At 32.7% G+C, this 15,690-nt stretch overlaps 1 protein-coding gene and 1 long non-coding RNA gene across 10 annotated transcripts in view; one reads left to right on the plus strand and one right to left on the minus strand.

Annotated features, from left to right (window-relative positions):
- LOC309639260 overlaps window positions 1-15,690 on the minus strand; it is a 433,950-nt gene that overhangs the window by 128,024 nt on the left and 290,236 nt on the right. The gene's annotated exons all lie outside the window — the stretch shown is intronic.
- NOL4 (nucleolar protein 4) overlaps window positions 1-15,690 on the plus strand; it is a 401,283-nt gene that overhangs the window by 112,190 nt on the left and 273,403 nt on the right. For all 9 annotated transcript variants that reach the window (XM_082416104.1, XM_082416103.1, XM_082416105.1 and 6 more), the window contains 3 exons: window positions 1,580-1,691; window positions 2,722-2,834; window positions 7,329-7,461. In XM_082416104.1, the coding sequence (XP_082272230.1) occupies window positions 1,580-1,691; window positions 2,722-2,834; window positions 7,329-7,461 (358 nt within the window). The remainder of the gene's footprint in view (window positions 1-1,579; window positions 1,692-2,721; window positions 2,835-7,328; window positions 7,462-15,690) is intronic.

Below are 15,690 nucleotides of genomic sequence, written 5' to 3' on the forward strand. Positions count from 1 at the left end.
TTTGTGTGTGTGTGTGTGTGTGTGTGTGTGAAGAGACAAAGAGAGTGAGCGAGAATGAATGAACATTTATATTGCATTTATGTGTTTCTTTATTCAATAGCTAATATAAAATATTTTGATGAAATACTTTCAAATTGCTCTGCTTCTTTTCTCCCGCAATTCCTTGTATAGTACAAGGAAGTTTGTTTTTTTTTTTAACTGGACAACACCTTAATTTACAAATGATAGTTATATTAAAAATCAGTTTCATATTCCAATCCCAGTAGAGTTGACTGTGGATTACCTGTGTATGCGTCATCCATGGCAGATTTTTAATTGTAGACTTGTTCCTTCTCTTACGGCTTCTTTTCCCTGAGAGTCAAAGAGATAGGCTAAGCGATGTGAACTGATTTTCACATGATATTCAGGGAAAAATATGCTTTACAATTTTGGATTTTAATATGTGAGGTTTCCTCGATGCTGTGCTCCAGCAAAAGTTAACCCCATTACCATTAATGGAATTGGTGCAGATTTGTTCTCAATTATATGCAAGGTGCATATTTTCCTTCCTTCTACAAGCTTAAAATACATCAACGTTCATAACAGCTCTGCATGCACCCGAGGAATCGTCTATGGCAATTATGTCTAATTTACAACTCACTTATTCCTTTTGCTTACCTCATATTTCATGGACCAGTGTCAGTGCCAGTATGGTGGGAAACTAATGCCCTGCATCAGACTTCTTAGCAACACCATCAGCTTTTATTTAGAGATGTTTAACAATCTATCAGTTTCACTTCAGAAATCTTTGCTTTCTTGAGAGAAATACCTTGGTTTTTGAAAAGTTAATATTTATAAGAATCACTGACAAGAGTATTGATTTCTAACTTGATTCTAGATCATGGTTCTGAAAAGAGAAGCTCTGTATAGGGCACTGGAAAAGCTGGCTCTGACAATCAATGTGAACTATTGTGGACATAAATTATGAAAAACTGACATAAAATAACAACTGAAATAGGTGGCCAGAATGCATTCCAAGTGTGTCATTTTCTGTGGAAGGGATGATTCACTGCAGTAAATAGATACATGAGTTCTGTTCAGATTATTTTTTATTTTTCCTTAAAGTACTTTGAAAAGCAATAAGGAAGAAATGCTTATTACTGCAAAATCCAAAGTTTATTGTTTCACCTTGGGGCTAAATTTTTTAAAATATATGTAAAATTGGATAAAATTTTAATAGTGCTAGCAATAAGTTTAATTGCCAAAACAATCGTGGGCAAATTTTAATAAGGAAAATTCACTAGAGTATCTGTACACTGTGATTATTTTTCCTAAAAGAAATGCAGAAATATAAACAGATCTCCATTCAGATGTGGTTGATTTTTTTCCTCCACATTGCATTATTAGCGATTATTAAGAGACATGCAATCCAGTTGGATAGATATTTCTTGAAATGATGCATGGTATGCAGTGCATGCTTTCATTGTGCTTCCTGCCATTATGGAATAATGCGTCTTATTTGGAAATACAATGATCACTTCTGTTGAATCATGCCCAGTCAGCTTATATAATAACATCTCTATTTTGTGAATCATTTCAGATTTCAGAGAGCTATGCCTTCCTACCAAGAGAAGCGGTGACACGGTTTCTAATGAGCTGCTCAGAGTGCCAGAAAAGAATGCATTTAAACCCAGATGGAACAGATCATAAAGGTAGCTGTAGTGTCAAATAGTGAGATTTCAAGTAATTTTATTCATAATGGCAATTTATATCCCAGATTTTTATAAGAGTGTGATAGACAGAAACAGTTTAACAAGTCAGATCGTCTCATGTATTCAACCAGGAGACAGTGAATGTTGAAGATTCACTACAAAGCAATTCAGTGTCCTTTCTCAGAAGAAAAGCAGTTTTGACTGTAGCAAATAACTTTTTTCCTATAATAATGTTTAATTTTCATTTATTGTGTGTATTTCATGGTATTTTAGATATTTTCAGCAAGGAAATTGATGTTCCATCTGTGTTCTTTTAAATCTACCAATTTCTTATTTCTAAAAGTAATGAATAGTATGGAGTTCTTTCACTGAAAATTTTTACAGAAAAGTTATAATTTGGCTTTGGCTTTCATTACAAATTATTTGGATTATTTTCCTAATGTATGAGTTTCTCTCAGAGATTAATCTCAAAGATACATTTAGGCTAGCCTATTCCCTTGTGTTGGAGGATGAGTGGAACAGCAAAAAATAAAAAGTAAATTTCCTCTTGAGCTCAAGTAGTCCATGTAGAAAGCAAATGTGGGGACTTCCCTGGTGGTCCAGTGGTTAAGACTCACTGCAGGGGGCACGGGTTTGATCCCTGGTCAGGGAACTAAGATCCCTCATGCCACACGGCACGACCAAAAAAAAAAAAACTGCTTTGCTGTAAGTGTGCAGCAAAGGAGAAAAATACAAAAATACCAATAATTTTGTTTAATCACTAGATTAGCTTCACTCATTGTTATCCAGGATATCAAAAATCTCCCCTTATAGTTAGAAATAACAAATTTATCCATAGCGCTAATTTGTCCCAAAACACCTTTGTTGAATCTTACCAGTTATTTTTTCTACGATCCATCTCTAATGCTACCAATCTCCTAAACACTTGGTATCTAGAATCTTATTTCAATTTGAACAAATTGGATCATTCTGAAATTACAGGTAGAATGCAGTATCACTTTCATTACCCATTAAAAATCTTTTATTACAGATAATGGAAAACCTCCCACTTTGGTGACCAGCATGATTGACTACAACATGCCAATTACCATGGCCTATATGAAGCACATGAAACTGCAGCTGCTAAACTCACAGCAAGATGAGGTAAAATGGAAATATCTACACTTATGTCACAAGTCAGAATGAAGTTTGATAACCATGACTATCATGTTAAGCATGACGGCATTTTGAAGATGGTAATTTATTTATTTTTAATGAAAGGAGTGTCACTAGGACTGCACAGATAGAGAAATATGCAGAAATTTCTAGTCCTCAACAGAGATACCCTATCTTACCACTTCTGCCTTACTGCTGTGTGGGAATTTGCTCATTCCCCAGAAAGATTCATTTTCCTTAATAGCCCACCATCGAGCTAACCTAGGTAAAGTGCTAGAAAGTTCAGGGGAAAGTATTCCAAATGAGTCTGTATCTAGGGAAGTTTTAGTACTAAGGCTATTTTACCTGGAAATCAGAAAGTTCAATTTCATAGGTATTTCAAATATAACCATTTCCCCACCATCCAAATCTTGTGTATATTTTAAAGTTGTTTTTCAGTTAATCATTATCCTAAGTGTTTGTCTACTTCTCTGCATTTTCTACAATTTGTGTTGATTCTTCTTAACTAGAGATTTTTTGATGTTTCAAATTATTTAATTTGTATAGTAAGAGTCTAGCAATGTGCTTGTTGGCGTATATTAGATACTAAATGCATATTTGTTTAATATTCTTCTCTAAGATATTAACTCACCAGTTTGGTTGAAGTATCTCAAAGGCAGGGACTAAGTTATATATATATACCCTGTGTATATTCCCCAAAACACTTATAACAATATGGGCTTAGTAAATCCTTTTTAACTAGTTAGTAGCCATTAGTTAATATACACATTCAGAGTAACTATATTAGGAATAGTTTCTCAGGCTAATACATTCTCTCCTTTTTGAAATTTCTCTAGAACAGGAAATGTGGTTAAATATTTATTTTTAAATATAGCATTATTTGGTGAGATATTATTAAATTCTTTTACAATTTGTTAACTTTGTTCATAAAACACAAATCAAATTTTTGATTTTCCTCTTTATGTGAGCAGATTTAATCTCAAAACTATGTTTATAAAAATTGTTTTATCTCAAGATTTTATGAAAAGTACATTCTGTAAGAATATCTGTATTAGGGCAGTGGCAGTATCAGATTCCATATTATTAGATAGCTGTATATAAATGATTGAATAACTAGTAATAAAATCATTCAAAGACAGGAAAGACAATTAAGAAAATATTACTGGTTATCCATCCCTGAGAATAAAAATATTATTCCCATGAGTCATCACATAATTGAAAATCTTTTAAAAAACTCATAAACTAGTTAGAGCTGTCAAATTATTTGTAGGAAACTCATTTAGATATTGATCTGTTTATTTCTAGGCCAAAAAGTAAGATCAACTTTGTGCCAACAATAGAGTCCACATATGCTAAATCCTTCTGGCTTCTAAAGAATCCTAAGTGTTTCACATAAGAGAGACAGATCCTTTTAAATTATAACTGGGTTAGGAAAATAACTCTTATCCTTACATTTCAAAAATGCTAACTTGGGTGTACACTGTCTTAAAACTATTCAGATAAATGATGAGTTAGATTATTTATGAAATTTTGGAAATTGTGATTATTGAAAGAAAGGAAGGTGGTTAAGTAAGATAAGTCATGTTAAAATGGAAATCAAGTAAGATATTCCTTTGTGATAAGTTAAATTTTAATAAATGTTTATTCAATTACTTCAATCAATATTTATTGAGTACCTTCTCTGTAACTGTCACTCTTATAGGTAATGGAGAAAAAGAGTGAATAAATTGACAAAATTCTTGCCTTTATTAAGCTTATCTTCTAGTGGCTTATCTAGACAATAAAGGAAGTAAATTATGAAAATATGTATATAGGACAATACTAAATGCTATTCAGAGAGATAAAGAAGGCCAGGAATGGGAATCCCTTTAAAATTACAAAATACTGTATCCAAAGTAAGGTCAATTGACCTTCTTACAAACTGTTGATGAGAGTTTAAACCATAACAAACTTTCTGGGGGAGAGTTTGGCAATAATTATTTTAAAACTTTAAAAAGTTATTTATATACTTTGACTAGAAATTTATACTAAGGAATTTGATGCACAAAACAATTTAAGTGTTAGGATGTTTATTGCATTGCTAATAGTGATGGTTGGAAATATCCAACAGTGAGGAATGTTGAATCTGCACTGTCCAACATGGTAGCCACTAGACATACAGGGATATTTAAATTTAATAAAAATTAATTCAAATTAACTAAAATTAAATTGTCAGTTCTTTAGTCACAATTTAGTCATTGATTAGCCGTAGTGTGCAGTTTGTATTAACCATTCTATAGAACAGAGACTGCAGCCTCAATCTTTGTGTCTAGCTCTTCTTAAATATACACACACATACCTTTTACACATAGAGACACATATATATACATATATCTCAGATGGTTGTGTGTGTACATACACACGCATACACATACCATGGAAACAGTATTTTACTAGATTACATCTAGTTAGCTCTTTGTAGGGTATATAATAAATGCTTTTATAAAGACTATGTTCATATAGTATCCACAGCTACTTTGTAAACACATATTGATCATCTTTACCATTACATTTATTTTTGTATGTGTTCATATAATAAACATGAATCTTATATACTGTAGAATTTGTTACATATTCTATGTAACAATATCAAACAGTTTTGTGCTTATTATGGATCTGACATTGTTTTAACTGCTTTAAATATATTATAGCCCCTCAATCATTATATAGCCCTATGAGATTGATACTATTATTATTCCCATTTTATAGGTGAGGAAACTGAGGCACAGAAATGTTAGGTAATTTGCTTAAGGAAACACATCTAATAGGTGGCAGAGTATAAATCTGAATCCAGGCAGTCTGGTTCCAGAGAATGTGCTCTAAAATACTGTGATATTACAGACACTATATAGAGTGTATATAATGGATATCTATATCATCTAGCTATGTGTGTGTATATATGTACATATATGTATATGGTACACATTGATAACATGGATGTGTGCACTGAATTCTGTTATTTTTCTTCTCTTTTGAACATATATATTTAATATTTCAGATGCTTTGGATTTTCTTAGCATTTAGAATTGGAGATAACATAATGTACCGAGAGGGCACGTGGCTGGGAGAAGTCTGTGTGGCTGATTGCCCAGAGGCCTCCCAGGGTGGCATTTCCTCGCTGAATTAATGAAGAGCTAGTGCTACTCAGTAGACCCAGACACAATCAGACCTTAGGTAAGGGAAGAACACCCAAATCACCTGGGCCTGACCTAGGGATCAGAATGCCCGTTGTTAGTCTGCTAGAACGCTCCTGTACCTTAACCATAGCAACTTCTTTGCTGATACCAAGATGTCATTTATGAAGCCAGGGGAACTCTTACTATTCAAAGAAGCACTTTTCTTAAGTTTGGGAGACATCATAATGAATCCCAGTTCTGGTATATAATAGTATAATAAATTACTTAACAGCTCTGTGCCTCAATTTCTCAATCTGTAAAATTGGGTAAATGCTGGCACCTAAGTCACAGGCTGTGATGAAGGTGAAGTATGTAAGCAAATATAAATAACAGTGTCTGCAATATACATAGCAGCACTATTGCTACTGGTAATCATTACATTAATGTTAAACTTCAGATCAAATATTTACAAATTGAAGTTAAACCTGGTGGTTTCAATTAAACATTTGTGATATTTTACACAGGTTTCTAAGGCCTTCCTACCTACATAAGCACAGCATTTGTCCAAAAATCAGTTCTCCAAAGCAAAAAAGGAGTTTGCTTCAAGGAAATTACTATAGCAACATAGCATAGATTTGATTTAAGTTAATATTTGACAGATTTTGATGAATTGACCATTTGGCAAACTTGCCTTTTGGTAATTTAGCCATTTGCTGATCTGGCTTTTGGTAAATGGATCTTGCACACTTTTACCTTGAACTTTTTGTGGTTGCAATGCCATTTATATTCCGTTGTGAAGAAAGAAAGATTGTGCTAAGATTAACTTGTTTTCCAGCAAATGTGGACTTTGAATCTAGCCGTGTAAATTTGTCTGTTTTTAGATTCCATTTTGTTTACCAAAGAAAAATTTTTAGTTAAGATTTTTTATTGCAGTGTCAGATTTTTGCTTACAATATTTTATTGTCATTTATTTAAAAAATCAAAACATGTATTTCTTTTTCTGCTATGTTTTGTGATTGACTCTTTTAGGAAGTTTTTTTACTAATTAAAAAAAATCCATTATTTCACTATTCAGATAATTCCTCAACTACGTCCTTCCTAAATACATTATTTTATGTTTTACATCTTTTACACAGAACATTGAATCTTCACACATTTTCAAATTTCTTATTTGTTATTTCAAGAATCTATTCATGTGTAACATTTTACTGAGTTCTGTAAAAGCTTACTAACTGGCTAAACTTTAACTGACCCTGTAGATAAAATGGTCATTATCTGAATGTATTATATTTTATGATACTTGATGATATTTTAAAACAATTTTCAGGATGAAAGTTCAATAGAAAGTGATGAATTTGATATGAGTGATTCAACACGGATGTCAGCTGTGAACTCTGACCTTAGCTCCAATCTTGAGGAAAGGATGCAAAGTCCCCAGGCTCTTCATGGCCAGCAGGATGGTAAGGCTTTCAAATTGAGCAAACAAACAAATAAACAAAACAAAACATTAACAAAAACCTGGATCAGAATTTGTTAAAACAACTCCTTCTTATTCTTGTGCTAATTTTTTATCTGTTTCCATGGAGATTTTTTTCTGTGCACTCAGGTTATATTATCCGCTTCATTATCTTTAGATTCAAGTATCAATATTTGGTTTAAAACTGCAAATACTGGTTATAAAATCCAGGCTTGCCCATGATTTGCTCTCTGAACTTAAAATGAGTTCTATCAATGGAGTTTGGGTTTCTGTGATGTTTTCTGGCTTTGGTTTCTTGAGCCATTATTCTCCTGACTGAATTAAGAGTTTAAAAATGGTCAAAAGATTAATTTGGATGTTTTAATTTTACTAAAAGACAGAGTTTTTGCCAAAAACAGTTGCTATAAAAGGACGGTTTTACCATAGGGATTTTGCTGGGTAAGAAGATTTTTGCTGCGATTTTGAGCTATTTTATTCAGCTGTAAAGGAAGGACAGATCGTGATCTTTTATTCCTGGGTCCATTGAAGATTCCTGAGTCATCCCACTCTTCTTGATAGAACAGTTAAGGTAGAGAAAACTGGACATGTAGAGAAAGTAGACTTAGCAGTTAACACTTTAGGTCTAATATATTCAGAGATCTTTTAAAACTATCTTTGTAGATTTTTGTCTTTGTAAATATAAAATTATGTATGCAAGTAAATGTACCTTACTTGGGTAATTGTGGATGAAAATTCAGGGTTACAAATAGAAGGAAATTGTCCAGTTTTATTCAAAATTAGTTTATTATTCCTGTAATTAGCAAGTTTAAATGAGCTTTCTGGCTTTGTATTTTTGTGCCTACATCTGTTGAGAACAAAAAAAGATCTTTCCTTGCTTTCTCTGACACTTGCTGTTAAAAACTGGTTACAAAAGATTGCTGCATTTCTAGCTGCTGTTGTGTTCTTATGTTGTCAAATGAGAAATCCCTAATTTTAAGCATACAAAAAGTCTTTAAAAAGGTGAGGGGGCTTTTGTTCCCACTTCAGATGCGTCTAAAAGATGTTGGTGTCCTTGTTGGCATGAGTTACGAGGAAGGAGCAGTACATTGATCATCAGTGGCTTTAAAATCATATATTACTCGCTACATAGTAAAATAGCTATTGCAATAGAAATGACATTTATTTGGGAAATTTCTAAGAGTGTAGTTCTTCTGGTGTGGGTATAAATTACTTTTTTTCTTCTAAAATATTAGTAGATCTTCAGATTTTAAGTTTAATGGAAAATGTGTAGTACCAGGATGATGGAATAACTCTCTCTCTATATATATGTGTATATATATATATACACATATATATATATATATAACTATGTAATGATATAACTATATAAAAATAATAACTATATAACTGTATATAACTAATAACTATATATATATCACTCTATTAATATTTATCCATGTATTTTGCCTGTTTATACCATCATCTTTTTTATTCCTTAATTTTGGGGACCATAAATAATAAGAGGATATCTCTCATGATGGAAATTCTTTGTTTTCTTGATTGATTTGTCTATGGTGGATCTTTGGCTAGGGGACAGCTGATGTGATATAAATCTATATCAATAAACTGCAGTGGAATAATGTCAAATATTACTTCCTCTTAGGAGAAAGCACTTTCTTATCGTACATTGATGTATGCCTCAAGGATAAGGACTTACCTAGTTGTTCCTTCTCCAACCTAAGCCTAAGCCTTCCCTTACATGTTCAATGACTTCTCTTCACACTTCTCCTTGAGAAGGAAAGTCTAGGAAACACTGCTCAATCGACTTTCTGAGTTTGTGGAAATGTTCTGTATTGCACTGTCCAGTACCGATGGTCACTAACCATTGTGGCTATTGAGTACTTGACATCTGACTAGTGCATGGAGAGACTAATTTTGATTTTATTTGACTTAATTTTAATTAATGTTAATTTATACTTCAGTAGCCACGTGTGGCGGGTGGCTACTTTATTGGACAGTGTAGTCTAGAGCATTATTTTATTTTGACTTGGCAGTTAAATTCCTTTCTCTGCAGCCTTGGATTAGATGTGTCTGAAGTCTTTGGAGAAATTGTAAGAGAAATTCATATTTTAACAGCTGAAACTCCAGTTTAATATTCTTAAAATATGAACAATATAAACTTTTGAAGGTTAAAGTTAAATGTTCTATTTTCATTAACACTAAGTGATTACTGTTAAGATATTATTGTAAAGAAATTGAAATAGCGTATTGTGATTTTTTAGGAATCCTTCCCACTAATTATAACACAAGTAAGTATAACAGTGTGTTATTGGACACATATTTCTATAAAATAGAAAAAAAACTTTTTCAGTGTTCATCTCACTATGGTTATAAAAGATCTGCAATCTATTCAATACCAAGGGAAAGAAAGAATATAAAATATAGATCATTTTGGAAATATAATTATCTTATGCATATCGGGGAAAGGGAGGAAAAGAATGGAAATATCTTGCCACCAGGCTAGATAATTAGGTAAAGGTGAAGAAGACACAAACCAGAATGAGGAATTTGGTAAAGAGAAGAATGTGTCAATTGATGTATAATATTCAGCTTCTTTTGCTTATTTTAACTTTATAATGCTCCCCTAACTCAATGAAAATATGAAGATAGAAAATGCACAGAAACTTTGAATCTTTGCATAGGAAGCATTTTACCCTCATTAAAAAAAATTGAAATCTAATTTACATATAACATCATATTATTTTCAGATACACAACATAACAGTTTGAAATTAGAACCACAATAATTCTAGTTAACACCCATCACCACATATAGTTACAATTGTTTTTTCTTGTAATGAGAACTTTTAAGATCTACTCTCTAAGTAACTTTCAAATACGCATTACAGTCTTATTAACTCTATGCTGTACAATATAGCCCTAGGACTTATTTCTTGTATAACTGGAAGTTTGTACCTTTTGACCACCTCACCCATTTTTTGAGTAAAATATATTATGCTATTTAAAACTTTTTTGCAGTCTTAAAATAATGCCTTTAGTTTAAAATCATTTAAAGATTGTATAATCATTTGAGTTACTCATGAAAACATGAGGTCCTTTAAGCTGCGGTGGAATATAAGGGGCTTACTGTGAAAGAGGTTCTGCTCTGTAGTGGCTGGGATCGATGGAATTCCAAAAAGCGTTCCTGGATCAAAAAGCTTAAAGGTGCTCTGTACTCGAATGTTCATCAGTTTGTAAGTGTTCTTGTTCTGCCATCCATTTCGATGGATTATAAGTAGGAATATTGTCACTTAAGACTTCTGTCTTCCAATCTCAGATCCTAGAAATTTGTGGAAACATGGATTAGCTCAAAATAGTATTCTTTTTTCTTAATCAATTATTTATTCTGAATTTGTACATTCTAAAAACAGCTGATTTATTTTTTGTTGTTGTCTTAGGTTGTTTATTAAAAGATGTCTGGCAAAAGTGTCAGGTTTAGGAACAAAGATTCAGTGCAAATTAAATATTCAACTTCTTCTGATAGAGAAATACTTTTCTAAGAACCATTTTAATTGCTTTTCTGAGTTAATAGCATACTGTATACTATTGATATTTTTTATAAAGGAATATATGTGCTTTTTTTAATATATATATTTTTAAAATTTTATTTATTTATTTATTTATTTTTGGCTGTGTTGAGTCTTCGTTGCTGTGTGCAGGCTTTCTCTAGTTGCAGCGAGCGGGGGCTACTCTTCGTTGTGGTGCGCGGGCTTTTCATTGTGGTGGCTTCTCTTGTTGCGGAACACAGGCTCTAGGCGCATGGGCTTTAGTAGTTGTGGCACGTGGGCTCAGTAGTTGTGGCTCGCGGGCTCTAGAGTGCAGGCTCAGTAGTTGTGGCCCACAGGCTCAGTTGCTCCGCGGCATGTGGGATCTTCCTGGACCAGGGCTCGAACCCATGTCCCCTGCATTGGCAGGCGGATTCTTAACCACTGCGCCACCAGGGAAGCCCCTATGTGTGCTTTTTGAAACAAAAAATATTATTAGGTTATTACCAGCAAAGGATTTCTGTTTTTTTTTTTTAATAAATTTAGATTTTTTTTTCTTTTCTTTTTTTTTTAAACTTTGGATTTATTTATTTATTTATTTATTTATTTATTTATTTATTTTATGGCTGTGTTGGGTCTTCGTTTCTGTGTTAGGGCTTTCTCTAGTTGTGGCAAGCGGGGGCCACTCTTCATTGCGGTGCGCGGGCCTCTCACTATCGCGGCCTCTCTTGTTGCAGAGCACAGGCTCCAGACGCGCCGGCTCAGTAATTGTGGCTCACGGGCCTAGTTGCTCCGCGGCATGTGGGATCTTCCCAGACCAGGGCTCGAACCCATGTCCCCTGCATTGGCAGGCAGATTCTCAACCACAGCGCCACCAGGGAAGCCCGAATTTCTGTATTTTTAAGTCACAACAAATTGTATTTGCCCTTTTGCCATTTTTTTTAAGATTATAGGAATACAAAAGGAAGTCGAAACCTTCAACTCTTTGCACATCAGCTTAATCAGCTTTAAAAGTAAGGGACTGCAATAGAAAAAAAGTATATATTTCTCTTTGGCCCTCATTTTGTTTTGTTTTGGTTGTGACATTACAGGATATATATCCCTTAGGAGAATGTGTTGAATTTGCCTTGTCTCTTGACTCAATGAAGTTATGTAGAGATATTTTTTAACATTTTTTTTGCAGTATTTGGTACTTCATTAATGTATCAAACAATGACTTGTTTATACATTGAAAATTAACAATGCTCCATGTGCCAAGCAAAGCGTTGTAATGTCTAGAAACAACAAAAGAGGGAGAAAGACTTCAGAGTTAAGAATTCTCTTAAAGCATTCATCAACATTTACTTGAATTTCTACCTGTGACGGACTTGTAAATAATGTATTTAAGGCAACTTTTTCATTCAAAGTTGTATTTGATAATTCTAATATCATTTAGAAATGCATAGTTCATTTGCCAGAATTTGAAAATCTCCCTCTTTCTGTATAATGTTTGTATTCTAGAAATGTTTTGATATGCCTCAATTGGTTAGGCCATTTTTGATAAACAGGAAAAAATGAATTGGAATTTAGTGGCTAATGTGCATACAAATATTATAATACTGTGTGTGTGTATATATAATCATATATATATATATGTCTTACAATAATGCTTAATTATAATAGACTTAGAAGAACTTTAGGTCTTACTTCACTGCTAAGAGCAGGTAAATTTTTTAAATAAATATCAGTTTAGTGAAAAGTAATAATTCATATAAGCTATTAATATATTATAGGTAATTAAATACAGCCATGCCTCATTTTATTGCTCTTCAGTTTATTGTGCTTTGCAGATATTTTGTTTTTTTACAAATTGAAAGTTTGTGGCAACCATGTGTCGAGCAAGTCTATCAGTGCCAATTTTCCAATAGCATTTGTTCACTTTGTGTCTCTGTGTCACATTTTGGTAATTCTTGTAATATTTCAAACCTTTTTATTATTATTATATTTGTTATAGTGATATGCAATCAGTGATCTTTGATGCAAAAGCTCAGTGATCGATGATATTACTATTGCAAAAAGGTTGACTAACCATAGGCTCAGATGACAGTTAACATTTTTTAGCAATGAAGTATTTTTAAGTTAAGGTATGTACATTGTTTTTTGAGATGTAATGCTATTGCACACTTAATTGACTGCAGTATCATGTAAACGTAACTTTTATATGCACTGGGAAACCAAAAAGTGTATATGACTTGCTTTATTACAGTATTCATTTTTACTGTGGTGGTCTGGAACCGAACCTGCATTATCTCCGAGTAATAGGTGAATATTTTGAATTCTAATGTCCAAACATGAACGTGATGTATTAGGTTGAACCATATGAACTTGCCATATTGACTCAACCTAATAGTTTAAGGTCTAGAATAACTTAAAATAAAATAGAACAGGAAAATTATGAAAGCAAAATGATTCTGAAATTGGGATGTATTTCAAAATATACTGTTTCAGAGCAGTGATGCATACATATGTACAACAAACATTATGTATCTTGACTAGTACACTTTTAAGATGACCATAGTCTTGTTCTGAGTGTAAACATGGAAGGGAGTAAATTTAAAAATAGCAATTTAGTTGGGAGGTAAATAACTGGGTAAAGTGATATTGTAGTGGCCATTGCACTTTTTCTTCTGTCCTTGTTTAGATTATATGCTGAGCTGACAGCATAGACTCCTACCTGGGGAACTTATTTAAAAAATACAGATCTAGGGGACCCACCTCACATGGGATGACTAAGGTGTGGGGAAAAGGGTGGTGCTGATGTTCCAGACGATACTTTTGAAGATACTCCTCACATTTCTACCTGGCAGTTTTGGAATGTGAAGATGACAACAGAATTGAGTCAGGTGGGTGTAGTTCAGATGCTCAAATGCTGTTTTTGGTCAGTGGTACCTTCTGAGTCACTTTCTGAGTGAGGATTGTGCAAGTTTCTATGGGTTTCAGTTAACATTGTTTTCTTCATTATGAAAGTTGCTGCATGCTGCATTTTTAATTACTTTTGAAAACATCCTTCTACTAGGCTATTATGTTTTATAGTCTGTTTGCAGTCCGATCTATCTGAATACTGTATACCTTGGACTTAAGAAAACACACACACACAGTACTTTTTTACTGCTCTGTGTACATGTTAATACAATTTTGGTAAAAATATGTTTGTGACTAAAATTGCATCTAATTTAGCTGAATAGAATAGTTTTGGGTAATTATTAAAGCATACAAACCAGCAATAAAACAACTACTATTCGCCATTTAATTTAGTTGGAAAATCTAATAAAACATGTTTTTAATAAAAATGATGTAAAACAGTGTACATAATAGAAAATTAAATTTAGTAGTTAATTTTTAATGATGGTGAGTTTTAAGTAGAAAAGCTATTAAAATTTGTTCAGACTGAACACCAAATTCCCTACTGAGGTTGTGTTGTCTTGTGTAAGTCATTTTCTTTGTTCTACAATTTTATTTTCTTTTAACTGTTTCTAATTGTTTAGGAAATTTTGCATAAAACAAAAATGGTCAAATGAATGTTGATTTATTTTCTTTTTACGTAAGTGTAATAAAGTTTTTGACTTCCAAATTTGAGTCTATTCTTAACACTGTTACTGTTCTCAATTTTTAAGCTGAATACACTTATGGACTTAAAATACATGAAAATGTTACAGTGCTGCTGTTTTTTCTTAGAACAAGTTGTTCTAATGCCTGATTAAAAAGTAATTCTCATGGTAAATTTTTTGAACTAATTATTCTGGGTTGAGGTAGTTAAGCTGATGAAGCTTTTAGAGAGCTTTCTCTTCATTGCAGTTGCTCTATAAGTAATTATATTATAATTTGCAGAAATATAAAGTATTATTATAAGCTAAATAAAGAAAATTGATAATTAATTATAAAGAATGTTACTATGAATTAGAGGAAATTTTGATTGCTAGATTTTTTTGTAATATTATGTATGCCTGTGTTTGTGTGTGTGTGTGTGTGTGTGTGTGTGTGTGTGTCTTGGTGTTTGTATATTTAATCATTTGAAATTGCTTTTAAGTAGTAATTCTCTATTTCCAAAAGCAGAAGAAGAAATAGCAACTTGACTTACATATAAAGCATAAGTATGGAAAAAAGATGCTGAATTATGCATTTATTTAGTATACTTTTGTGGGGAATATTATTTTCTTCTTGCATTTAGCATCATATTATTTGAAAGTTTACTTTTCTCTTAGGTTAAAATTCTGCTTTTTGATTCTTGTATTACATGAGTGATTTTTCATATAAGTGAGTGCTTGATAGGAATTTAGCTTATTGATTTCAGTCTGAAGTTTGCACACTCCAGAGACCAATCCAATCTTAGCTAGGTCCTGGGTGTCTGGAAAATCAGGGGAAACTGGCTTGGTTCCAGGCTTGCCTTGGAGAGTCTAATCTGATCATTAAAGGATGTCAAATTAATTTGGAAACTTACTTCTGGGTTAGTTCTTTGTTTTCAAGTATTGCTCTTGTGGTTTGTCATTTTCTTCATGGTAGTGATTGCTGGTTCATGAATGTGTTGACCTAAAACAAATAGATTGCCAGACAAATAGATTGCCAGATATTTCTCCAGGAAAGATGGGTTTATTCCTGATTAGCAGAGAATTGCAATTTGGGGTCTGCAATCATGGTGAGACATACAAAGTA

Source organism: Balaenoptera physalus (genome assembly GCF_965194825.1).
Source record: "Balaenoptera physalus genome assembly, chromosome: 12".
Lineage (NCBI taxonomy): Eukaryota > Metazoa > Chordata > Mammalia > Artiodactyla > Balaenopteridae > Balaenoptera > Balaenoptera physalus.